The sequence below is a fragment of the Centroberyx gerrardi genome, chromosome 7 (genome assembly GCF_048128805.1).
Source record: "Centroberyx gerrardi isolate f3 chromosome 7, fCenGer3.hap1.cur.20231027, whole genome shotgun sequence".
NCBI lineage: Eukaryota > Metazoa > Chordata > Actinopteri > Beryciformes > Berycidae > Centroberyx > Centroberyx gerrardi.
The window spans coordinates 23654719-23680805 of NC_136003.1; the positions used below are offsets into that span (position 1 = coordinate 23654719).

The window sequence follows — 26087 nt, forward strand, 5'->3', positions numbered from 1 at the left end:
ACTGGGAGTTAATTTGCCATTTGTTCAAATGGGATTAATGGGTATTCTGATTTTATTTCAATTTAAAGGAACATTGTCTATGAACAATTTTTGTTGTCTATGAGCCATTTTTTTGTTGAAAGCACATTGAACATTTTCAAATACACTTTTACCATTCCATAATGTATTGTAAGACACTATTAGCATTCATAGCAAACCACTGCCCTATGTATAAACCTTTATGAATACATTATAATGCATATATAATGCATTAACCAACAGTGATTCACAGAAAGTGTTATCATTTAATGATAGCTCTGTTCTGGTGGGCATGTGACGGTGTCCTGGTGTGTTTGCCGGCACATGTCTGTGCACAAACACACAAATTAACCCTGGGCATGTTTCTCTTCTAGCCAACGCCGGGGCCTGTTTTCCTAAGCAAGGTAACTCAATGGGCGAATGGCTCCCCAATGTGTTCTCACGCTTTAAGTTCATTCGTTTTCTTGTCACACATTTTTCGTGTAACCATACCGTCTCCTCCCAGCTGTCCCCCTTCCCTCCCTGTGTGCCCTCCTCCTTGGGCTGTGTTGTCTGTGTCAGTTAGAGGGCTGATAAAAGGCCAAGGGCTGTCAGAGTGATGCGCCTCCTTAAGGCTGGTCCGCAGCATCAGTAACCTCCAGACGTGAGACAGAAAGAATATGCAGAGAGCACAGGGGAGGGTGACAAGGGATGGAAGGAAGGCTCAGATAGATGGAAAAGAGTTGGTGAGGGAATAAGAGAACCAGGACAGGAATGAGAAGGAAGGTGTTTGTTCGTGTTCCCACCTGACTTTCAATCACCTCGATTTTTCAGGGTTTTTTTGGTTTTTTTCCGCTGTGCTTCCTCAGAAAACGATGAAAGCCATTTTAGATGACAAACAGGCATATAGCAATGGAATATCCAACAAGACAAAATTCAGCTTGAGTCTTTTCCCTTGATCTTTTGCAGAAGCGTTTTACTTTTCTCATTTTTCTTCCCCTCAGAACTTGAGATCAATAATTCTACAGGGAACTACTTTTTTTCGCCTCTGTCCTGGTGGCAAATAGTCTAACATTCCATCCCATTTTCTCTCTCTCTCTCTCTCTCTCTCTCTGTCTCTATCACTCTTTCTCTCTCTCGCTCTCTCTTCCACTCTCTCTCTCCTGTCCCCTCCTCGCCTTATTTTTTCCACTCTCTCTCCTTCGCTGTTTGTTCCCACCTACGTGTGCCTGCTGTATGTATGTCACCGCCGTGAATTTGTACGTCTGTGTCTGCACGCTCGTGTGGGTGATGATTCACCTCCTCCTTGCCCACTTTCCACCCCCACCTCGCCACCCCTTCCTCCTTCCTTCCCTTCATTCTCCCTCCATCCTCGTTCCTCAGATCCCGAGCGCGGTGGCGGTCACATGATCTCGACGGATGACCTGGAGTACCCGCGGGAGTACCGGACGCTGGGGAACGGCACGCGGCGCTTCTCCAACGTGGGGCTGGTGCACACGTCGGAGCACCGCCACACCGTCATTGCCGCCCAGAGCCTGGAGGCCCTGACCAACTTGCACAAGGCCGACATGGAGCGCAAGAGGGACGCCTTCATGGATCACCTGAAGAGCAAGTACCAGCAGCAGCAGCAGCAGCTGCAGCACCCGCACCACAGCCCCCACCACAACCCGCCGTCGCCCTCACCCTCCCATGCCAGCATGAGGGGAACCTCGGAGCGATCTGCACGAGAACAGGTACATGACACGCTGCCTCATGACGATTTCTTATCCTTGAGCAGAATTGTGTGCACTGGCAAAATGTGCTACATGTAACATTTTTTAACATTTTTGTCAATGTCAAATCAATGTTATTGTTAGTGCAAGTGTTTCCTAAAATTAAGACCACAATTCCTATAGACCTTTTTGCCTCCTGTTGCAAAGAGTATGTTGCCACTTGTCCTCCTCCTCCTCCCTTCTTTGCTCTTTTGCTTTATGGAAGAGGATAAACATGTTGGAGGGGATTCTCCATCAGCCTTTCAGCTGTTCCACCATCCACCATTGTTAGCAACCCTGAAAGCTTTAGCTCTGTTTGCTCTGGAAGAACGGCGTGCTCTTCCCGTTTTGTGCCATAAAGCAATTCCTCTTTGTACCATAAAGCAATATCGCAGAATCTGACCCGGTGTCACATAAAGTAATGCAGTGTATAGGCCGGTAGAGGCTGCCGATCTACTTGTTGATGGTCTTGTTTGTTTACAGTATTATACTAATGTCTCAAAATGAACGTGGTAATGATTTATTGATGTTAAAATGTTACACATAATTTAACCTGTACTTGAACAGATTAGTTCCACTGAGATTAAGAGTCTCTTTCAGTGGAGACCTGGCCAGCATCAAGACAAAAACAATATCCATGACTTGCAGTGAGGTCAGTGTTTTGTTGACACCACCATATTGACTCGCAAACAGCGCTCCATTAAAACCACACACTATGCAACAAGTGACCATGAACAAGCAAACGTCTCCCCTGATTTCATAAGACACTCTGCCACCAACATCGCTGACACCACTCTCTCTCTCATGTCTGCAGCTAAACTCCCCGATCTGTCATTTCATGATATTTACAAACCTGCTACTTTATTCACAACCTGTCTCCGTATTCTAGTGAAACCCTTAAGGCTTACAAAAGTACTGATGCATTTTGGTAATTCACTTCAGGGTGGGTGAAACTATCCAAAAATACTTAATCTTGAAGAGAAAAAGTCGTTCCTGATTACCGGGGTAAGATAATGTTATGTTTATAAATTGTTCCTACTGTGTCACGTCTCTCTTTATCAGTGGGCAAACAATGAAATTTCATCCCCTCCATCCCAACCGGATTATTAAAACCAACGGCACAACATACGTCAGGCATTTTAATTACTACCCAGTAAGTAAAGTGTGTTGTTTCATAAAATAGCGACAATACGCGTATTCTCTCACTAACTGTGAACATTTGTTTTGGGAGTCAAATTGGGGGTCAATATGGCGACGTCAACAGAACAGTGACATCACTGCAAGTCATAGATAGAAAGAAGGGCGCTTTGCATACACACTCTGTTTTCCACTGCATGGTGTGGGTGGAGTCATATATAGCCAGGCAACAGACATCTCTCGGTCTTTGTCAGATAACGGTCCAGGGTGAAAGTGGTATAGATGAAGCATGGTGCTCATTCAGATGATTGAGGGAGAGAGAATACATGAGAGAAAGATGTCAGGTGGCCTTTGTATCTGATTGTTAGAGGTCTTCATTAAACTGTCACACCCCAGCATCTCTCCCTTTTCTCTGCTGGCACTTTAGTCACCGTGCCTGCAGACCGTCAGATAGAGGGGCAAGGCTGGCGCCATTCAGGCATGAAGGAAAGCACACACTCACACACACACACACACACACACACACACACACACACACACACACACACACACACACAAACATGCGCCAATGCAGTTCCTTGGAACACTTGGAGATAAAATGTTTTTCCCTTTCTCTTCATCACTCCATCAATCTCTTTCTCCCTTCCAATCTAGTTTATGCTTCATCAGCTATTTCACAATTTTCAACTCTGTTTTGCCTTTTACCTATTTCACAACCTTGTGATCCTTCTCTCTCTCTCTCTCTCTCACACACACACACACACTCACACACTCCACACTCTCTCTCTTCCGCGTCCTCTTGTTTGTGTGAACACTGCTGCTGTGCGTGTAAAAAGGGCAAATCCAATGTAATCACACGACAGAGAAGCACATCAAGGGAGATAGGAGAGAATGAAAGGGAGAGAGAGAGAAAAGGGGAGGGCGGGTGAAAGACAGGTGGAGTCCATAGTTGCCGTGGCAACCTCTCCCATATATGGCAAGTGGGGATATCACATTGCAAAGGTCAGGCTGTAGAGAAGGAGGAATTGTGGAACAAGGAAGACACAAAAGAGGGAGAAAGAACGTCAGAAGGCAAAAAAAAAAGAGGCGGCAGAGAAATAGTACAAATCCTAAAGTGACAGGGCATTTTCGTTGCACGGGGGAGGAAGCAGCAAAGCCGAGGATTCCTTGTCATCTCCTTGCTGTGCAGCCAGCTTGGCTCGAGCATGGACAGCGGGGAAGGAGGGGGATGGAGCTGGGGAGGAGCACAGCAGCCAGTCAAGCAGCCCGCTAGTCAATTAGCCAGCACCAGCAGGAGCCAGCCACCCATCTGCGAAGGAGTTAATCGGCTGGTGTTGTAATGAATTAAATAAAGAGTTTCCGCCGCATGTGCTACTGGGGAGCGAGAAAGAGAGAGAGAGAGAGTAAGGGAGAGAGAGGGACAGAGGGAGGGAGAGGTAGAGAAGCAGAGGGAGGGAGAGACTGGCAAAAACGCTATGAGGATTCGCTGCACCTGACGGACAGCCTGGGATGACTGGAGTGCTGGACAGGCACAGGTGCACTGCAGGTGAGACGAGACTGGAAGCTGGAGGTGATTTTAGAGAGGTGTGTGTGTGTGTGTGAGAGTTAAGGATGTGCCAGCTGGGATTAGATTCCACGCCTGGTGTGTTTGTTGTGGTTGTGGTTGTTGTGGTGACCGTGTGCATATGCTCAGCAGGCAGAAGCCCAGGCTAGACAAGGCTTGAGTGTACGATACTGTGACACCGTTTCCGGCTCTGTGTGTGTGCGTGTGTCTGTCTGTGTGAGTGTTGATTTGCCATGCAGGTTAGCGTGGGTGTTTAAGAGAGAGAGAAATAGCGGTAACGCTGAGACGTAAACTGGACCTGAGACGGATCGAGGGAAGAGAGTAAGAGTGATTGAGGTTGGGGAGGGGAGAGGGGCGGGGGGAAGCGGAGGGGATGACGGCATGAGAAGGGGATGGAGGAGGGGTGCGGGAGGAGGAGAGTGCAGCCTGCTTTACATGCAGGTCAGGTAATGCAGCGCTCCACTCTGTGAGGCTCCGTCCTTCTGTCGGAGCCCCTGCGGCCAACTCCTGCACAGGGGGGGGGGGGGGGGGGGGTGCACGTACGCATGCATGTGCGCAAATATATGTACATGGGTGTGTGCACTTGGCATCACCGTAGGCGTGCAGTCAGGAATGCATTTAGCCCTTCAGCCCCAAGTCTAATCTGAAACACATCTGGAACTCTCTCTCTCCCTGGGGTTCATTCACATATGTAATTCAACAGGAGGGTTTGTTAGAAATGACAAGACGCCCTTTCAGCTAAATAGTTATAGCCTCAGCAGGAGTTTCATGTACCATCTGGTTTCCATGGTTGAATGGGTGACCATGATAATGATTAGGCTGACGGATAGACCTGTGGGTTTCTAGGGATAAAGCAATGTATTGTATATGGATGTAGATCAATGCTTCTAGCACTTATAGGAATGCATTGATTGCATTGATTATGGCCAGGATGTAGAATTGTCAAGGGGAAATGATATACTCATACGCTGTAGATTGTTCACGCTGACTTCAAGATCAGTGGGTTGTATATGCCTAACTGTGTTACTACACTGTTAGTGCCCTCTCCAATTCGCTCTCCTGGCCTCCCAGTGCAGTATTTACAACTCAAAGTCCAAATCAGTATATCTGCGTCTGTCAGTGGAGCAACAGTTAAAACAACACGGGGAGAAGAATGTGTTTACTTTACCTGAGAACTGTGAATAGGCCTCATTAAAGCGACAAACAGAAAAACACACACACAGACGGACACGTAAGACCACAAATCACTTCTGCACCATTAAAGCCAGCCCTCAGAGTCATTTTGCTTCGCGGGAAAACAAAATCATTAACGTTGTCTGAACAAGGGAACAGCAATTATTTATGACGCGGCAACGGTGCCCCTGGGCCACTGTCAGTTCGGGGCTGTCAAGGGCGAACCCACAGCCCCGGCTACACTGAATGGATGATTGACACATGATCAGGTAGACGGAGAGACCTCGTGTATTATCTTAACCTGACCTACTTTACACATGGCCTCACACCCCCGAGTCTGACTGACTGACAAGAAGCTTTTTGCTCACTCCCCTTCAGAATTGGGAGCTGCGGTATAGTATATAACATACTTTTTTAAACATCCAAATGAAATAAGAGCAACTAAGCGATGGGAATTCTTCTCCGTGTCACATCAAAGAGCTGCCTTGTAATAATAATCGTTTTGACGTTGGTAAAAAAAAAAAAAATCTAGCGCTATGGGAAGAAGGGAGCGTGGGTTGAGCTTGCTCTCCGTATCAGTTTGAGTCCCACTTGTCACAGCGCCAGCAAAGCTAGGCGCTCCGTGATATGCTCTCTTTTCTAACAATTAAGATTGCAGAGTGCGTGCCTCATTGCTTCATCGGCCAAACATTGCTTTAGCCGGACAAATACGTAGTATAGTATATTAGTGTAGTGTACCACTGCCTGTTATATGAAATCTCTCACTGTTTCTGCTGAGTTAGTCCAGGCATTGCTGCATGTCTGTGTCGTCACTGCCCCTTCGTCACGGCTCAGTCTGTTCCTGGAGAGGAAACATCAGCTCCTTGGATTAGTATAATTATATAAGGGGTCTATCTGTGCTGCTTTATTGAGACCAAGCCACTTATACTGGAGATAGAGAGAGGAAGAGAGAGAGAGAGAGAGAGAAAGAGATAGAGAAGCACCATGTGAAAAAAAATGGCATCAGGGCCAAATGAGGGAACATTAAGTGAAAGATTAGATAACAATAAGGTAATAATCAGTTGAAAATGTTCTCTCTGATGCCAATGTTTACAGAAATAATCTAGGCCTTTGTTGAGGCGATATTAAAATAGAAGGCCGATAATGAAAAAGCAGCAACTATCATAAATCAAAACTTGCCTGTCACCTTTTTTTTTTTTTTTATCCTTGTGCCAGGAGAGTAATGTGGTTTCTGCAGAAGGGAGGGTGAATGGACTGAAAATTGCCTGCAGATAAGAATAAGAACTAGAATAAGAGTTTGGATTAGAATTAAAATTCATGAACTCTATCCAATCTTTTTTTAATTTCCATGTCATTTTGAGGTATTTCTGGGCCATCGGTGACTTGGCCCGGTTTTGACTGTGGGGTAATTATGTTTTAATGGAAAGCTCACTTCCTGAGGCCTCAACCAACATGTGAGCACCTTTTCATTCGTGGCAGAGCAGAGGGGAGGGCAAACCGATAGAGCAGAGATACAGCGCGGTGTGGAGAAAATAAGCAGGTGAGGTGCCGAATTGCAGATGAAAAGAGAGCGGCAGGTGGATCGAGAGCGAGAGAGACAGCAGAGAGAGAGAGAGGAGGAGGAGATGCGGAGTCCGTCTGGCCGTGACGGAGAAGTCTGGGAGACAGGCCAACGTCGGAACAACAGAGTGGGCTGCTGTTTAACTCAATTTCACTCTTTTCATTTCCTCCTCTCATAAGTTACAGCCAAACAGCTCGATCTCGTTTCAGGTACGCTGCAACCTGACGCCTGCAAAACACAGCCGCCCCCTGCATTAACACCAATCAAACATAATGATTATAGTTCAGATTGTCACATTTGAAGAAGCCCTCACAAGTATTAATGGGTTTCATGAAGAGCTTGTCAGAAAAGGAGCACATTACACCAAAACCATTCGGGTATTGTAGCTTATAATGCTGAGGGCATGTTCATATTTTCTCACTTCGACTTGTGGAAATGGAAAATGATGTGGTTCTTCATACATGGAAAAGCATTTGATTTTGTGTCACGGGCCCACGGTCGGCCTCTATCTCCTCTCCTAGTCTTCTTTTTCCCATCTGTCCCACTGCCCCACCTGTCACCATTTTTTATTTTTTGTCAGTGAAGTTGATTTGCCATTAGTGGAGAGGTGAATGTCTAACTTTTCTCTTTCTGCTTCTCTCCCTTCCTTCTTTTGTCCTTCACCTAACTCCACAGCAACAGCCCAACTACTGGAGCTTTAAGGTCAGTGCTGCATGTCAAAGTGTCTCTGTGTGTTTGTCATCCTCCTGTCCATTGTGTGTGTGTATGTGTGTGTGTGTGTGTGTGTGTGAGTGCGCTCCTGTCTATCACTTCGCACTCCTCGGGCATCATCAGCCTATCTCCCTGATTCCCCTGGCTCCTGCAGCCTTCTGCCCGCTGCACCGTTGGCACCCAGCTCAGTTGGCATCTCTGGGGTCCTGAGGGGTGTGTGGGCGGAGGGGGGGGTGGGTGGGGGTGGGGGGCGCGACAGCTTAAACTGCTCAAGCTCCATTTAATCTGCAGGAGACGATTCTCTCGGGATTTATGATACCTCAGTCAGCTAGCACTAATGGCTAGCAGCCATGTGACCTTGCTGAAGTATTACTCAGACTGACTGAGACATTAAGAAGACATTTCAGATGTGTCGCTGAGGCATTACTGAAATAATGCTTTGACATTAGCACAGAGGCTTGAGTCATGGCCAGGCTGCTGAATGTGTATTATTCACAAGTTGTATGGAGAGGAAATATGGGTTGTTTATATTGGAGCAGGCCAGCATCAAGATATATTGAGAGTACATATCATTTGTGCTGAATTTAAATTGTGTTTAGCGTATTTAGCTGGCATGCTTAACAAATTTGTGTATGACTTCTTTGGTAGATATACTACTATGGTATACTTCATGGAGGCAGGCTGGGAGATGTGCTATCTATTTAACTTCCAGATGTCTGTGAATGTGTGTGGAGCTTATCTGTGGTGTAGTCTTGCCTGAATCCCAGCTCGCAATATCATTTAGATGGGGTGGAAATGTCACTGAACATCAATAGCCGTATTCCCTGACCCATGTGGTAGGCTAAGCAATTTATCCCATAGCCCCGTAATTACATTACCATCAAATAAGAGTGAAATGAAATAGAACTTGGAGCCTCTTCACCTGCATACATCTATTAAACCTCCAAAAAATGATGTTAGGTTTGGCACTTGCGCGCGACACATACCTCGGTCTTGCAACACTTTACTTTGAAATTATGTAGGACTCTCAGTCGGGTACCAACACCTTGCTGTAATGTGAATATGGAAAATGAAACTTTAAACATCAAACAAATGCATAACATGCACGTTATGCATTCGTTTGATGTTTAAAGCTTCATTTGATCCGAAAAAACTGATCATGCTGCTGGTCTCTTTCAAGGCAATAACTTTCTAGACCTGAAAAACACATGTTTTTGATTGTGGTGCATTGCACTGCCTAGTATAGTAAGTTGCTATCTGTCAGTTTATGTGGCTGTGCAGCAACCGAAAAAATTAATTAAGCGAGGTGGCTTAATGACAGCAGTGAGAGTGGGAGTCTGAATTTATTTATTGGCTGCACAAGGCGCTGTAGAGGTAACAAAACGTAGAATGAAACAACCAAACAGTCTTCTTGAATGGCAACAGATCTACGGTAACCAGTCAGCTATTTGCTTTCATTACACACACTGTGTTGACACACTTTATGTTGACACTTCATCCTCCAATCCAAGTGGTACTGTGAGATGCAGTTGCCCAGTTTTCTTCATTTCACATGAAAGCTTCATCAAAACTCGTTCTCACTCCCTCTTCCAACCAGCTCTAATCTGAAGGTAACTGTTTTCCTTGGTTCCCCTGCCTGCTGACATTAAACACTAATGAACCCACCATCAGGAAATGTGCTACTCTCATTTTTTTCACTTGTGAGAAAATATCTATTTTACCGATTTGATTAAGTTGTTGCATATACTTACAACCGTATGGTAACGGATATCGCTTTATAATCTTACTGACTACAATTACAGATATTGGAGAAGGAACTGTGCACAGTTAAATGAAAGATGAGAATATGTGGTAGAAACGTAGATGTGAAGTGTAGGTACCTGCCATGCTTTGGGGCTTCTGTTTTTTGTTGGTCTGCCGTTTTCTCCCATCCATCAGAAAGGACGACCACTACCAGCGATCTCAGCCATCATCCCCCCTCCCCAGGAGCACGCCATTTTCCTCACTCTCCCTCTGAGCAAGCCGATCGCATCAGCGAACAATCCACAGCAATTTGGCAGAGCAATTTTTTCCATGCATTGATGACTCCCAGTATTATAAAGAGACAGGGCTCAAGGGGGTTTGGGGGGTGGGGGTGGGGGGGGGGGGGGGGTTGTGGGACGAGGCAGAAGATTGGCCTGAGAGTTTGAAGGATGGAGAGAAATAATGATAGAGGGGAAGAGCAAATGAGAGACAAACGGATGTGAGAGACGGATTGATTCGGGGAGCTATTTTCCCCTCTCCATTTTCTGAGAGGGAGAGCTTGTGTGCACTATGTCTTTTTGGTGAAAAGGCAGCCGAGCTGGCTAGAGAGAGGCACTGAGAATAAAGCTGCTCAAACGCTGACAGCAACAACAGAAGCAAGACACCTGGGCAGCGCTTTGGCCACTGCCACCTGAGACTGAGGCAAAAACAGATGTGTTCACACAAAGTGGCTCAGCAGGAATCAGAAGCCAGTTTTGAGAGCGGTGGAAATAAGACATGTGAGTGACAGTGGATAGAAAGCAAGGCGAGGAATACTGGAGGCAAAGACAGAGACGAGGCTATGAGGAAGGGAAAAAAATCTTTAGGAGGAGAAATGAAAAGAAAAGCTGAAGAAAGGGAGAGTGGAAGGTGAGCGCCGAGAGATACGGAAGAGGTGTGAGGATTGTAATATTAACCACTTAACACCTGTCTCTCAAGTAGTACCCTAGAGCGAAGCACTCCATTCTCATTTCACACGCATCAAGCTATCTTTGAAATTTCTTTCACTAACAAATATTCTCTCACTCAAGCCCAGAAGAACAACAACAGCAGCATGATTGCACTAGGGGAGAGGAGGGAAAAGGAGAGCCGAGCAGCAGCCATCATGTGATCAACCACTAGTGGACTTTAGGGCTGTAACCTTTATCTTTACTCCTAAACTCAAACCGAGACAGTTACTGACTCGCTGGAGTACTTTTACAGCAGCTTGATTCATGTCGTTCTCTCTTTTTCTCTTTGTGTTTCAAACTGAAAACTGGCAGCTTAAATGTGCCTTGCTTCTTGGCAAACATACTGTACATACCTCACAGAACGTGACTTGAGCCCTTTTCTAAAATGTTCACCGGTAAGTTTGGCATATGCTTGATCCACCAAGCATCGCTTACAGTGTTTCAATAATATGTCAACTTTTAAAACAAATTGTCCTGTTATTCCTTTCCATCTTCTTCCACTGAAATATACTGCGGGGGGTGGCAGCGAGCAGTGCAAATCAATTTTAAAAGTTGACATTTTGTTGAAGTAAGTGCCAAATAAAGTCTGCTATTTTTATTCTGCGTATACTGTGAGGTACGTACTGTATATACTGTAGGTTTGCCGACTAAGCAAGGTAACATTGAAGTGTCGGGTGGAGTTTGATGGTGATGTCCTCTCCCAAATAGAGGAAGAAAGCGAGAATGCCATACACCAGGGCTGCTATTTTACCCTGACCTTAATACAGAGCTGCCCTGTGTGTAAGTGTGTGTGCGAGTACACGAAACAAGAAAAGACATAGTGGGAGGTTGCGTAGGGTTTAATGCAGTTTGTAGCCTAAGGTGTGTTTGAGGCTGCTGTGTCCCGCTTTCCTTTCGAGTTGTTCCTGTTCCTTGTAAGATCATCTTGTTCCCCCCTTGTTCCGCTCTTCCGCCGTGTCCTTATAACAGTGTAGAGTTCTCACAGTAATTGAGGGCTGTTGAGAAAGTCTGGATTGATGGCTCCAGAAGAAAAGATTGAGGTGGGGGAGGGTTGTGGGGGGCGGGTGGGGCAGGCGGGGGCTGCAGAGAAAAGCGAAGGAGGTGGAACCAGTTTTTCTCAAAGGAGAGACTGTCAGCACCGCCATGTCTAACACCGCCATGCCTAGCACACTGCATCATGACCAGATGGTGTATTCACTTATTATACTTACACGGCAAAATGATTACAGAAAGATGTCTTCAGTTTTCATATCACTTTACACAATCTTGGCATACATGGCATAAGCAAGAACATGGAATTCAATGTTGGGTTTGAGCTTTCAGGTTTTGTTTTTATTTTACTTTTATTCAACCATGCTGTCATTATGCAACAGCCTAAGTAAGGTTACACACATTCATAAGTCAGGGGTTCATTGTCTTGTTCAACGGCATATTGATAGTAGTTGTTGAGAGTGAAGAGAGCATTGCTCATTCACTTCCCCCACCTTGATTTTCTCAGCCGGGTCCTGGGATTTGAACTGGTGTGTTTCCAATCACAAAAGCGCTTCACCAACCTCCAGGCTGCCGACAACCCCGACAGACTGTGCAGACATTGTGAGCAGAGCTCAGTTATGCAGCACGGTATTCTCAATTCCCTTTCCTTTTCTCAAAAAGCTCCAACCAGGGTAACTAGCCTTGAAATAATATTCTCAAATGCACCAGTAAAATGACTCATGATTTCTAAACCAAAAAATTGCTCTCTACTTCTTTCACAGCAGCGCAGAAAAAAGGACAGTTACTCTCAGGGAAAAAAAGCAACCCGTTGACGTGTTTTAGACATGATGGCCTTTTCAGTCACTCCCATTCATCTCATGCAGACTGCTACTGCATTCCTACACTGAGTCAAACTGCAGGCTTTGCTTTTACCTAGTATGTATGTCCTCAGCGTATCTACCCCCTAATGCTTCGCCTGTCCCACTCGAGCTGGCCAGGATATGACATACTGCAGTATGTGTCACTTGGCTGTGGTGTGGCTGTTGCTGTGTGCCCCTCTGTGGTGCTATTGGCTGTGTTGTTGTTCAGTGTGGTCACAGCTTAGATAAATGACCCCATTAGAGAGCACAGAGGGGGTTATCTGTCAGCATCACCGTCTCCCTGCGTGCTCAGACACTGTCTGCCACCACTATCAGTGGACACCACCACTATCATTCTGTGATTCTGTGGGTGTGCGTGTGTGTGTGACTGAATTATGTATGGTATTAGCGACAGAAAAAATGTGCATTGTAAAACAGATAGTTCCGATCCTCAGTTCTGATTGGCTGAGACGTGTTCGAAGCTGTTGCACACCTGTGACCGCATAACAGTTAATTTAAATATTAATGCGCTAACCGTGAATCTCCACTGATACTGCTACTTATGTGTTGCTTAGCAACTATGAAGTTTAGCTACTGTTCACTGTAAAGCATGGCCTATGGGCTTATTGCTTAATTAACAAAATCGTAAATGTCTCTGGATGTATGAGTGTGTTTTGTAGCAGCATCATGTGTTTGTTTATGAAGAAAACCGAACAGCTCACCGCTGAGAGTTGATGAGCACAGTGATGGCCCTCTGTGTGGCTTCTGTCTAACATTAACTAAATACTGCATTAATGACAGCCACAGTAAACACATGCTGAAATCTGACTATGGCAGAGAAGGAGAGAGAAAAAGGGAAAAAAAAGGTTGTGTTGTACTTGGTGCAAGGAGGAGGAGATGGGCACAGCCACTGCACTGTGGCTACGGATGTGTCTGCCTCTGCCATCCAAACAGTCATCAGACAGCATTCTGGGAGCTCATTACAGCAGTCTCTGAGCTGGAGGAGACGCTGCAGTGGTGGGGGATCGGGGAGTCAGTTCACTGAGCTCAGCCCCAGCTGCAGCAACAGTCATTCAGGAAGAGATGCCTGGGCACAGGCCAGCAGGATAAGCCCACAGTGACAGCCCGGGATTTGCATGAGCTTCTCCTCCCATCCCACAAGCACTCATTTAAAGTTCGGAACAGCACAGGGACAAGAGTTTGGATGAGGGCATGTGGGAGGTGTGCAAAGTCAAGCAAACATGACACAACTTATGCTAAGCTGAAATACAGACTCCGGCTACATTTTTTTCCCCTACCCACCTCAGGTTATTCAGGAAGACTGATGCCCTGAGGTGCTGTGCTATTTGAGTACAACCGAACTTGGGTTTTTCTTTTGCAGCATTCAACTGATGTCAGATACTGTGACGCTAGTAATTGCTAGTGAATCAGTGGTAGCTAAACCATTGTGAAGGTCTCGTTAATCTTGTTACGTGGTTTCATTGTGCGGTGTCTCATTGTGTGTTCACTGTCTCTTCCACTCTGTCTTACTCCATCGACCCCGTCCAATCCATTCTCCCTGCCTCTCTTACCTCTCAATGAATAACTGTGTGTCTCCATGTGTCTACTTCTCCTCCAGAGCCGCAGTCCACGGCACTCCCAGTCTACCCAGTCTGGGCTCGCTGACCAGGCCGCCAAGCTCTCGTTTGCCTCCGCTGAATCCTTGGAGACCATGTCAGAAGCTGACATCCCCCTAGGGTTCAACCGGATGAACCGATTTCGCCAGAGCCTCCCGCTGTCCCGCTCTGCCAGCCAGAACAAGCTGCGATCACCAGGTTAAGACCAACCTATACATCGACACACTGGAAACAACGCTTAATTTGATGTACTGCAGGCAGGCTTTAACACAACCTGCTGGTTGGACTCAAGCAAGATTTGCAGCTGTCTTATTTGCTTCCATTACTTGTTGAAATGAAACACTGTGCTTAGAGAAGTACCGGAATGGGAGAAAATATGATATTCTCACCTTTAGTGTAGTCTAATTGCTCCAAGAGTTTGTTCTTGAGGGAAAAAAAACTGTGGTCTTATTCAAGGTCTGATGAAATGTGGTTTTGTGCCTTTACACATTAACAAGTCACAGCAGCCAGTCCCAAGATAACGCAAATTGTCTTTCACGGTTAGAGAATTAATAACAAGTTAATGTTTCACCAGTGTGGACACAATATTCAGCCATAATGCATCGGCAAACATCTCTATCACATCTTAACTATCTAAGATACTGTGCAGGCTTACTCAAGCAGACACATCGTTGGCACATGTTTAGAATGGGAATATTAAGGGATAAGATTTAGATTAGGAGGTTATTGTGGGAACTGTTTGTGTATTGAAGTGTTTTGTTAGCATACAGGACTGGGGATAGGTTTGGTATGGGACTGCGAGAGTAAACAGCCGAGTTGAGGGCAAGTTTAGTACTAAAAGGCCTTGGGAGTGGAAAGAGGATTAGTGTGAGGCTGGTCCAGACTCATAAACACCAAGGTGTGGGGTTATGCCAGGCACGCTGGGATAAAAAGTGGCTGTAAAACAGAAGTGGCAGTGACTGATGAGGCCTCTTTTGAATAGGGAGTTTAGGCAGAGCTAGAACAGTGGAACTGCCAATCTTTCCACTGCATGTCTTTATACTAACTTCTCCCTTTGTTTTCTTCCCTCTCCACCTCTCTCCCTGCAATATCTCACTCATTCTGCCCGACTTTTAATCACTGGTCTTTCCTTGTTTTTTTTTGTTTGTTTGTTTGTTTGTTTGTTTGTTTGTTTGTTAATTTTTCCCACGGTGTATCAAGATGCAATTTCAGGTCAGTCAGTCAGGCATCAGACACTTTACATCTCTATTCCTGTGCGCTGTTCATCATGGGTTATAGCGCTTGAAAAAGTAATTTTCTACAGATCAAGTCTGCTCTTTATTGAGCAATTTCTTTTTAATTTCTTATTTCTAATTAATAGTTAATAAGAAATGAAAGTTCTATTATAGTGAAAATGTAACCATGACTATGAATCTTTACACCTTAGCTGTTAATTTTCACGCAACTCCCACAATCCTCCTCTCACATTCAGAAAGAACTACATTCCACTGCTGTCTTTGGCAATGCATGCCAACATCTGAGGGGGAAAAAAAATCTTTATTTGGATCTTAAGTATTAAAAGGTAGAACTGTTTGGTCACAATTCACACACAAATGCGCCGTGGGAGTCTCCATCCTCTGTGGCCATCTTCTTCTGACTTCTTCTACTACCCCCTCTCTCCCACCACCTTCTTGCAGGCGTGCTGTTCCTGCAGTACGGGGATGAGACGCGACGGGTGCACATCACCCACGAGCTGAGCAGCCTGGACACGCTGCACGCGCTCATCGTGCACATGTTCCCCCAGAAGCTGACGGCAGGCATGCTCAAGTCGCCCAACACGGCCATCTTGATCAAGGACGAGGCGCGCAACGTCTTCTACGAGCTGGAGGACGTGCGGGACATCCAGGACCGCAGCATCATCAAGATTTACCGCAAAGAGCCCATCTACGCCTCGTACCCCGCCGCCGCGCACCTGGCTAACGGAGACCTGAGGGTGAGCAGAGGGGGGATGGGGAGGTAGGGAGGGCAGATATTTTGGAAGAATAATGCTTACTGATCTTCTGTTAAGTCTGATCCTTACAACCTATACTTCAGTGGTTTACGCTATTATTCTGTTCTTCTAAACGGAGTGAAATAGTGTGCTCCTTTGACAGTGTAATAGCGATTTTTAGATTTCAACAGTAACTTTGACAGGCTGTTGCGGTGTATGTGGGTTAGTAATTTAACAGGTATTCCTCCTGGAAATGTATTTTCTTATCTTCAAGTAGGCCATCTGTTGCTGTGCAGACACCAGAGAACAATGTTCCTCTGTGAAATGAGCATATTTTAACATCCTAAGCTATTTCTGCTTTAGTGGAGATCAAGGAAGCCTGAAGTTGTTGGGTTTTTTTTTTTTATTACACAAAACACTGCTTACCATCTGCATTATTCACACTACACTGAGAGTGCCCCTGCCATTAACCATGCAAATAGGTAGTGAAAAAGGAGTGTGTGTGTGTGTGTGTGTGTGTGTGTGTGTGTATATGTTTGTGTGTGTGTGTGAGAGAGAGAGAGAGACAAAAAAGAAAAAAGTGGCAGAGAGAGAGCTGACCAACACTGAGAATGCCCCTGCCATTAACCATGCAAATAGGTAGTGAAAAAGGAGTCTATGTGAGAGAGAGAGAGAGAGAGAGAGAGAGAGAGAGAGAGAGAGAGAGAGAGAGAGAGAGAGAGAGAGAGAGAGAGAGAGGAAAGAAAAGAAGAAAGTGGCAGAGAGAGAAAGCTGACCAACACCCTCAAACTGTTGAAGCAAAGGTAGATTTTAAAACAACCCCAAACAAACACAGTTGTGATAGCAGGAAATCACACAGGCCTGATTTCAAGCAGCACTTAGATGGGGCAAAAGCAGGACACATCAAAGTTACCTGTCAGCTTTGGCCTTCCACAGTAAGTGTGAATTGCACAGTCCGTCTCCTCTCTGCTCCTGGCTGAGCTGGAGACTGAACGCAGGCTGCACTGCATGTTAACAAGCATCTTGACATTCATGTGCCTCTGTGCATGATGTGTGTCCTCTGTAGCTTTCTAGTGGAGGAACTTGAGGTTTAAGCTGCGGTTTTTGCTTTTGTTGTTTGCTTGCTCAAGTTTTGTCCGTGTGTATAAACCAGGGCCACTGCATATATCTGCGAGAATACTGTGCACGTACTGTATGTGAATTTGTCTCTGGGTATAATGGCTGACAGTACAAATTCCTTTGTCATGCTCCAGTATGCCCCGTCTATCACATTGTGCTGCATGACAAGGTTAGCTAGGATGCTGAAAAACAAATGAGGAGAAGAAAGACTAGGGATGACTTAAGGAGTAAGAGTAGTTGCGAGAAGGAAAGGCAGCCAGTTTGGCTTTGGACAGCTGCAGAGATGAGAAAAATTACAATTGGAGTAAATGCAGAGAAGGAAAATAGAGGCAGATATGGGTTGAAATACCAGCAAAGGCACAATTAAAAGATTGTACCAGTCTTCACAAAGAAAGGCAAATGGAGGAAACAAAAGCTAAGTCAAATATGAAGGACACAGATATTACTTAGATGTCCTCCCTATGAATAAGGAGTAGCTTTGTCTCCTGCATTCTGTCACCGCTCTACAAAGGAGAAGATATGGATATGTTGAGATAGAGGTTGTCCTGAATACTAGCTCATAGTAATCCAATGTTAAGCCAAAGGCTTTATGTCTAGCTGAAGAGAGAAGAAGAAAAGGAATAGAAGACAACAGAGCTGGAGCTGGACATGTGGTTTTTTTTTTAAATCTTTCCCAATTTAATCTTTTTCTTCTAGTGGCCAAAGATAATCAGTGGCAAATAATTAATGAATGATTTACATGTTGAACATGTTCTGTCATTCTGTCATTTCTGACATGGTCTTGTTAAAAAAAAAGAGACAAGAAGATTTTTAGAGACTAAATTGTGCCAGCGGGCAATTAATTGGTCTTTGGAGAAATTCTTCCTCTGGTATTGGCATCTGCAGACTGTGACAGGCTGTCCAGTGTCAGTAAGATCTCTGTCATCCTCTTGTCAGCCTGACACATGGGGAACACAGCGCTCCCATCCGCAGGTCTCCATGGTAACTCTCATCCCTGCTTGTTCATTTCAGAGGGAGATGGTGTACTCCTCCCGCGACTCCTCCCCCACTCGCCGCCTCAACACCCTGCCCTCCTCCTCGGCCTCCCCGCCCTCTGGCTCTCCGTCCCGCTCGCGGCTCTCCTACAGCGGGGGCCGCCCTCCATCCTTCGCCGGGCCGGGGTCCCATCCCCAGCACCAGCAGCCGCAGCACCCCCACCACCCCTCGGCCGGCCACGGCCCCAACGCCGGCCTGTCGCCCTCTCCCAGTGCCATCCTGGAGCGCCGCGACGTCAAGCCCGACGAAGAGGTGTCTGGGAAAAACATGGTGCTGATGAAGAACGAGGGGCTATACGCGGATCCCTACAGCCTGATGCACGAGGGCCGCCTCAGCATCGCCTCCACCCAGTCGTTAGCTGCCATCGGAGACCCGTTCAGCTTCCCTGTTTCCAGTGGCCTGTACCGCCGCGGCTCCGTGCGCTCCCTCAGCACCTACTCAGCTGCCGCTCTTCAGGGGGACCTCGAGGACTCCCTCTACAAGCCTGGGGGTTCGCTCTACTCCGACACATACTCCTCAGCCACGCTGGGCATGGGTTTCCGCATGCCGCCCTCTTCCCCGCAGAAGATCCCTGACATGCAGCTGAGGGACAGGGACTCGTACTCCAGCTCACCCAGCAGAGCCTCCCCTGTCAGGCAGTCCTTCCGCAAGGACTCGGCCTCCTCCTCGGTGTTTGTGGAGAGCCCAAAGTCCAGGCCCAGCTCCAGTTCAGAGCCTCTGTGTCTGACGGCCGGGCCTGGAGAGGGGGGCAGGGCCACGCCTGGTTTTGGCTCCTCAATGTCTGGACAGGACGCGGACACTAGCAGGTCAGTGTGAGTCTGTGTGATGAGTTTTATTAAAATATCATCTTGTACTGTGTAAAAATGCTGCACTAATTACACTATAGCACTATGTACTGTGTTTTTACACAGCAGGAAAATTGTTATTGTTCTTTTTGCAAGTTCCAAGCATCTTCCTGTGTGTTCATGCATCTCTGCATTAGTGTGTTAAAGACCCCATGAAATGACATCTTTACTTCCTTGATTTGATGCATTGAAACAAGATGTTGGGGGCGGGACATAATGCAGTGAGGATATGAGTCAGGGAGAGAAAGGCAGTTTTATTTGATGGGAGGGTTGCAGAGGAGCGGGATTGTTAGAAAATCTGATGGTTTTATTGGTTAGAAATTTATATTTACGCCTGCTAGTGCATCATGAGGTCAATGTGAAAGATACTCTGTTTTCCAGGAAGCAAAAGCAATGGGAGTTCATTTCATGGGGACTTATGGGGAATATTGTGTGACCTAGCCATGATGTGCACTTTTATAGGGATCATCGTCTGGAGCGTATGGAGGCCATGGAGAAGCAGATAGCCAGCCTGACTGGCCTGGTCCAGAGTGTACTGACAAGAGCGCCAGACAGCGACAGCACGTAAGACTCTCCATTATACCCCATCAACCCCCCAAAACTCACAGCTGCAGCCGAGACACACAGGCAGCATTATCGACAGGAACAGTAGCAGGCTATTATCAGAACCATTATCAGCTCCGTGGCAGTGAAGTGGTACATTAGTTTGTGTGAGCGCAGCGCAAGCACAGAGCTCTAAACATTAGCTGCAGGGCACAGCACTATTGATCTATACATTGATACACTGAGATCTGTAAGATAGCTATACAGTAAATTTCGAGTTACTCATTTGCATGGGACATTATTATCATGGCACTTCATTCACATTAACACCACAGGGGCCCATAAAGAGTAGATAACTCTAATGATCAGTGAACAGTACACACTGAAATACTGCTGGTGTTGTGATGTTAAAATGACCCAGCCACCCAGCGCAGTTGGGTTGTGTGACTGATGTTAGGTTACCTGTTATATCCAAAAAGCATGGTTATTTTGTCCCAGAGGTGGCTTTGCTTTTAATTATTTTGCCGGGTTACTGTTATCTGTGTACATATTTTTCATTTCCTGCATAACAAATCCAATAATTTCAATTATCAAAATATACAAACAGCTGAAGCAGTACAAATCAATTAAATGTTGAAATCTAAAATGTTTTGCAATTACTTTTGTCAATATTTCTTCATTGAGGTGCTGTAGTGAGATCAATCCAGCAACAGCAACAAGCAACAAGATTGTTTAATTTCAACATATGAAGTATAAGCGTTCCAATAAATATGATCAAACTCCAAACTCATAGTACAAATAATAAGGCTAAATGGCAATTAAGATACATGGAAACCTATGGGGCAAGTGCTAGAGACATGATTCAAATATTTCTGATGTAATACCATATTTCAGTCAAGGAACAATTCCTCTTATTTTTAACATGGTTTCACTTGTTCCTTTAGCCACAGAGAAGATCCGTTCACACAACCCAGCTGTGTGGGGTAGACATAACCCATTACAGTGTAGGAACTATATTGACCCAGCGCGGGGTCAGTTGCAAGCCAGCAATATGTTACCAGTCTGTTAGTGTCCAGTAGTAGAGCTGTTAGCATTAGCACTGTAATTGCCTTGCCCTGTGGCCGTTGATCCTCAGATGCGGCCTGCTGCGTCTCTGCATGATGGCGGGCTGCCCTCCGGACCAAGGGACGGAGTTCTCACGGCCATTACCTTTCTCTTCCAGCGACAAGACCGAATCCAACAGCGACGGCTCCGCCACTGGAAGTGAGTACAGCAGCGTAATTGTAACCATGGGTACCGAACCGCTGTTCAGTAGTGTACTAGCTACTAACACTACTGCCATTCTGTCCCTGTGCTATTAAAAAAACTCTAACTATACTAACTGTGCGCTTAAATTCAGCCACGGGTAACCTGGACCTGGACCTGGAGCATAATGATGGCAGCCTCCTGGATTTAGAGCAGTTGATTTCATTATGGGAGGAGTCTGTAGGACAAAATGACATCAATCCAGGAGGCTGCCATGTTTATGCACCTGGTTGGTTCAATTCAGAGTTCAGGTGAAAAATTTCATTAAAAGTGATATATCCTTTTTCAAACCTTTACATCTCCTCCATCTATTTCTCTCTCTCTCTCTCTCTCTCTTTATCTCAGTCACAATTGTTTCCTTTATTTCTTTCACCCCACTCATCCCTGTTTCTTCCCTGTTTCCTCTGCCTTTTCCATCATTTCTAAAGTGCATTTCTGGCACATCCTCGTCTTTTCTGCAGCCAGACCTTCACAGAGCGAGTGCAAGGGCACAGATGCCTTTGAAGCTTCCTCACAAATTGAAACACTGCCAAAACACTAAGCCATCAATTGAGTCATTTTCTCTGCTGTAGTCAATAAAAAATGCTTTCCAGGGTCCTCATTCTGTAAATATGAAGTTTGAAGATTTCCCTCTCCCCCTCTCTCTCTCTCTCTCTCTCTCTCATTCATTTCTCGGTAACCGGCTCACTCTTTCTATATTCCAGCTGGACGGCTGAAGCGGAAAGGTAGTTTCTATCTCCTACTCTATCGCCCTTTCATTTCTCCTATCAGACATCTCTTATGGCTCCCTGCCCTCTGTATGGGTGTGTGGTGTTGCTGGGTAGCTGGCGGTGTCGGTCCTCCTGTTTCCCCCCTGGTTGGTTCCCCCGAGAACAGGCCCGCTCTTGTCCTGTCTCTGGTCCTGTCTCAACTTTTTGAATTTCTGCTTGGTTGTGCATTCGTGAATTTCAGAAAGATGTTCTGTCATAGACTGGGCACTCCTGTGTGTGTGTGTGTGTGTGTGTGTGTGTGTTGTGTGTGTGTGTGGGTACGTGTGTGTGGGTACGTGTGTGTTGGGAGGTTGTCTGGGGAGTTAATGGCCATAATCACAAACCCCCATGTTGAGATAAGAGCATGGTTATCCCCCTGTGTGTATGCCACACTACTGAAAAGACTGATTGCAATCCTCTGTGGATTACTAATAGCATGAGCTCACGTTTATACTCCCATGGGGCTGTTAAAGGTTTGTGAATATGGATTTTTGCAATTATACACTTTATGCGTTGCTCTCCGTGTGTGTGTGTGTGTGTGCCCAGGTTTTGTGTGTATATGTGTTTCTATGGGCGTGCACACCACTATACGCTGCAGTGTACGTGTGTTACTGTTTGTACTGTACGTCAGGCTGGCTGACTGCAGAAATCTCACCAGGCCACAGTAACCCATTTGTTTCCCGCTGACCTCCTGGTGACCCCCGTGTCCTGCTCTGTGATTGGCAGCTCTTACACCATCGGCACCTCTAGCTCTGATGCCGCCGCCGCCTTCTAACCCGGGCCAGCCGAACAGCGTCAGCCGGTTGCAGATGCAGCTCCACCTGCACGACCTGCAGCAAAATGCCACCGACCTGCGCAAACAGCTGGCCCAGCTGCGCAAGACGCAGGTGAGATTCCTGCACGCACACAGTCAGACACTATTGCTGCAAAAAATGTCCTTCTGATGTAATTTATCTTATGTTTCTTAAAATAAGTGAAACAAAAGGCACTGGAGCTACCTAATGTCCCGCAATAATCACCATCATATATGAAACATAAGTTATGCTAATTAGGTTATTAATTAAACGAATTAATGCATTAATTTGCAAATATTTCTATGTCAGTATGTTTGTCTCTACATAACACATGGATGGTGTTAATATAAACTCTGTATCTTAAAGCATTAAGGAGTTATAGTAGTTTCAAGAAAGTCTGTTTCTCCTCATTAATATGCAAATGTATGGGGTGAGATGAATTCATTAATTTCCAACTTGTTTCATGGTTTTCTTCAATCAGGTGACATAATGTTGATACTAGTGGAGTGATTATTTCAAGACAGCATTCAAGCAGCATTGGAAACAAGTGAAATTATCTCACCGCACTGTCTGACCTTTTCACTTGTTTTCAGGAAAACAAGATTTCAAGACTGGACCAAATGACTTGTTGAGAAGCGTTCTTTGTGGCATATTTGTAGCATTAATTGGACAGTATAAGGGAGAGTGAAAGGAATGATAAAAAGTATGTCACACAACATTATGTACAGTGTGTGTGCCCCAAATTGCCCCAAAAAAGAGGCTCCAGAAAGATTTCCTTTTCCTTTGCATGCAATAATTAGCTATGTTGTAACATTTTTATGATGTACAGTGTACATAATTCAACATATCATGTGCGAAAGAGTTGGCTTTGATGTTTATTTGATCTTCACTTCAATACTGTACCGGCATTGATACCTACAGGTTCATAAAACTAGCTGTATTGCGTGACACATTGGGGCCATTGTATCTTTTGAGGATTAATAATGAAAGATACTGTGAGAAAGATAAAAGTTGTGGTTCAGATGACGTTAGGTGACGTTCTCGGAAGATACAGAATGTCTGCGTGAAGATGGACACAGAATCAGATAAAATACTACAAGAAAAGAGGTACAAAGAAATGAAGTCATCCCTTGTTTCCGTTTATCTCTGCTTCGTGCGCTACCATGGTTACTGGAGGAGGAGTTAGGAGGGGATGATGAGTTAAATGCTTTCAGTGGCAGAGGAGAGGATTCAAGTAATTTGCAGGGAGAGAGACAGAGAGAGAGAGAGAGAGAGAGAGAGAGAAGGATAGGTATGCAGCGCATTTATTTGTTCTGTAACAGTAAAGACTAGACGGAGGGAAAACTGCAGTAGTCTATAGGGCTTCTTGAATTGGCAATGGAGCGAGATGGAGAGCCGAATAACCTGTGCTGCGCTGTGCTTAGAGAGGACCAATTGCTGTTTACCTGTCTGTGTACCCAAGCGTGACCCCTACCCTCTGACCCACACTGTTGCCCATGGAGATGGCCAGCAGTTTAAATTATACATGTGCCTCATGTATTATGCAGAGGGAGGGTGCAGGAGAGACAGACAACTAGGAGAGAGAGAGAGAGAGAGAGCGAGAGAGAGCACAATGCTGAGAGCTATAAAAATAAAAAAAAGAGAGAGCATGATTCCTGTGTTTGGACTGCTGCACCTGCATCGCTATTAATGGCATTTTAAGGTAGCAGATGTACAGTATGGGGGCAAATACTAGCTAATTTTTAATGTTACTGGTATTGTTGTCTTGTTTCATTTCCTGGAACATAAGGCTGATCAATTATTAATCTTTCTTGCTTACCAGGTGCTTTCATCTCAGGGAGCTTGCATTACATGCATCAGGCCTGTAAAATATTCCATTCATAATACTGGCAGGGGATTGGGTTCACGCTTAGTGCTTCTGTCATGGTCAGGAGAACAGCAGCGTTCAGCATTCTCCTCTGGGCGGTGGAGCCTGGGATCCTGATGGCTTTGTGTGTGAGGGGCAATATTATGTGCACATGCAAACATACACACACAAACACACACACACACACACACACACACACCACAGACCAGCAGCTCAGACAGTAAACTGCTTGCTGCATCACAACGCGGCGCTTTCAAGGACAGAGCAATTGGGATGAAGGCTAACACACGCAAACAATCACTGGAATACATGTAACCAGTCAAGGACAGGGCCAGAACGCTGTCCTCACGTAACGAGGCGGAGAAGGTTGTTCAGTAATACAGAAGAGGTTCACAGCCCGCCCTTTCAAGGACGAGGCAGAGCAAAGTGTACAATTGCTGTGAATCAGTGATGTCTGTTTTGAAAAGCCTGAGGCAGCTGTAATTCCTCTCCTCAGTGTCCTGTTGTTATGCTGCGATGGCAGCGATAGCGGAGAATCCGTGACTTCAACAAGCTATTCTCCTGAGGCCAGTGAGGCTAACGCTGATACACTTCATTTCCAAACAGTCTGCGAGTTCTGTTGTGCAACATGCCTTGCCGAACTAAGGGCAATGTACGTATGTTATCTGTAACATTCTGTGTGTTTGTGTGTGTGTGTGTGTGTGTGTGTGTGTGTGTGTGTGTGTGTGTGTGTGTGTGTGTGTGTGTGTGTGTGCAGCTCCAGAACCAGGACTCGGTGCGAACCCTGCTGAAGCGGACGGAAGCGGAGCTGAACGTGCGCGTGGCCGACGCCCTGAGGAAGCAGGAGGATCCTCTGCAGAGACAGCGCCTCCTGGTGGAGGAGGAGAGACTCAAGTACCTCAACGAGGAGGAGCTCATCATCCAGCAGCTCCAGTCAGTAACAGTGCAAGACTTTGAGTGACTGATTTATTTAAGCAGTAGGGTCTGAGTGGCTTTTTTCATTTTTAATCAATAATAATTAAATCTGATTCTTCCGCCAAGCAGTACAGTTCTTCATCTGCACCAGTGTGAGTGATGATTTTTTGGTCAGTGTATTGATATTTAAACTGACAGTTATGCGGTTAAAGGTGTGTGTTTATCAGGTATTTTACAACTGCTTCAAACGTGACTCACAATGTATATCCGTTTTATAATTAGCTGACTCGCCGGCCGATGCAGTGATAGACTGAGATTATAATTGTAATTAGGCCCGGCATAGAACAAGATGCTTATTAAGATCTGAAGTATGAGATGGTCCAGCAACTAATTGAAGTGACTGCAAAAACAGAGAGTTACCTGGAGATTTAATGATTAGATAACTTGCCTCAGTTTCATAAGTGGAAATGTTCACTGTGGCAGTACTTGCGAAATTGAACTACATTTGAGTGGCATTTTTATTGTAGGCTTAATTGGTTGGCTTGTTAGATGATCTCTCCTAATCGATGTCTGTTATTCGCCGTTGCTAATAGCCATTTTATTTCAGTTAATTATTCATAGAACTTTGATTCAGCACGACTTGAGGCAGATTTATTTGACATTTAGTTTGTCTTTCATTTGGAGGTCTTGCTCATTCTGTGTGTGTGTGTATGCGCGTTTGTGTGTGTCGCATGCACACGCACACACACACACACACACACACACACACACACCACATTAGGGTTTGAGCAAACTAGCCTTTGTATAAATTTACTGTACTGTTTTAGTTCCTGTGGATGTGTCATGCACTGATTTTGAAGTCCCACTTTCTA

The 26087-nt window shown here is 45.6% G+C and overlaps 1 protein-coding gene across 1 annotated transcript in view; it reads left to right on the forward strand.

Annotated features, from left to right (window-relative positions):
- Positions 1-1388: 1388 nt before the first annotated feature.
- Positions 1389-26087, forward strand: part of srcin1a (SRC kinase signaling inhibitor 1a) — a 38944-nt gene continuing 14245 nt past the window's right edge. The window contains exons 1-10 of the mRNA XM_071925727.2: positions 1389-1730; positions 7859-7885; positions 14077-14272; positions 15751-16046; positions 18174-19003; positions 19505-19606; positions 20721-20848; positions 21595-21618; positions 22366-22526; positions 25058-25233. Of these exons, the coding sequence (XP_071781828.2) occupies positions 1404-1730; positions 7859-7885; positions 14077-14272; positions 15751-16046; positions 18174-19003; positions 19505-19606; positions 20721-20848; positions 21595-21618; positions 22366-22526; positions 25058-25233 (2267 nt within the window). The 5' untranslated portion in view covers positions 1389-1403. The remainder of the gene's footprint in view (positions 1731-7858; positions 7886-14076; positions 14273-15750; positions 16047-18173; positions 19004-19504; positions 19607-20720; positions 20849-21594; positions 21619-22365; positions 22527-25057; positions 25234-26087) is intronic.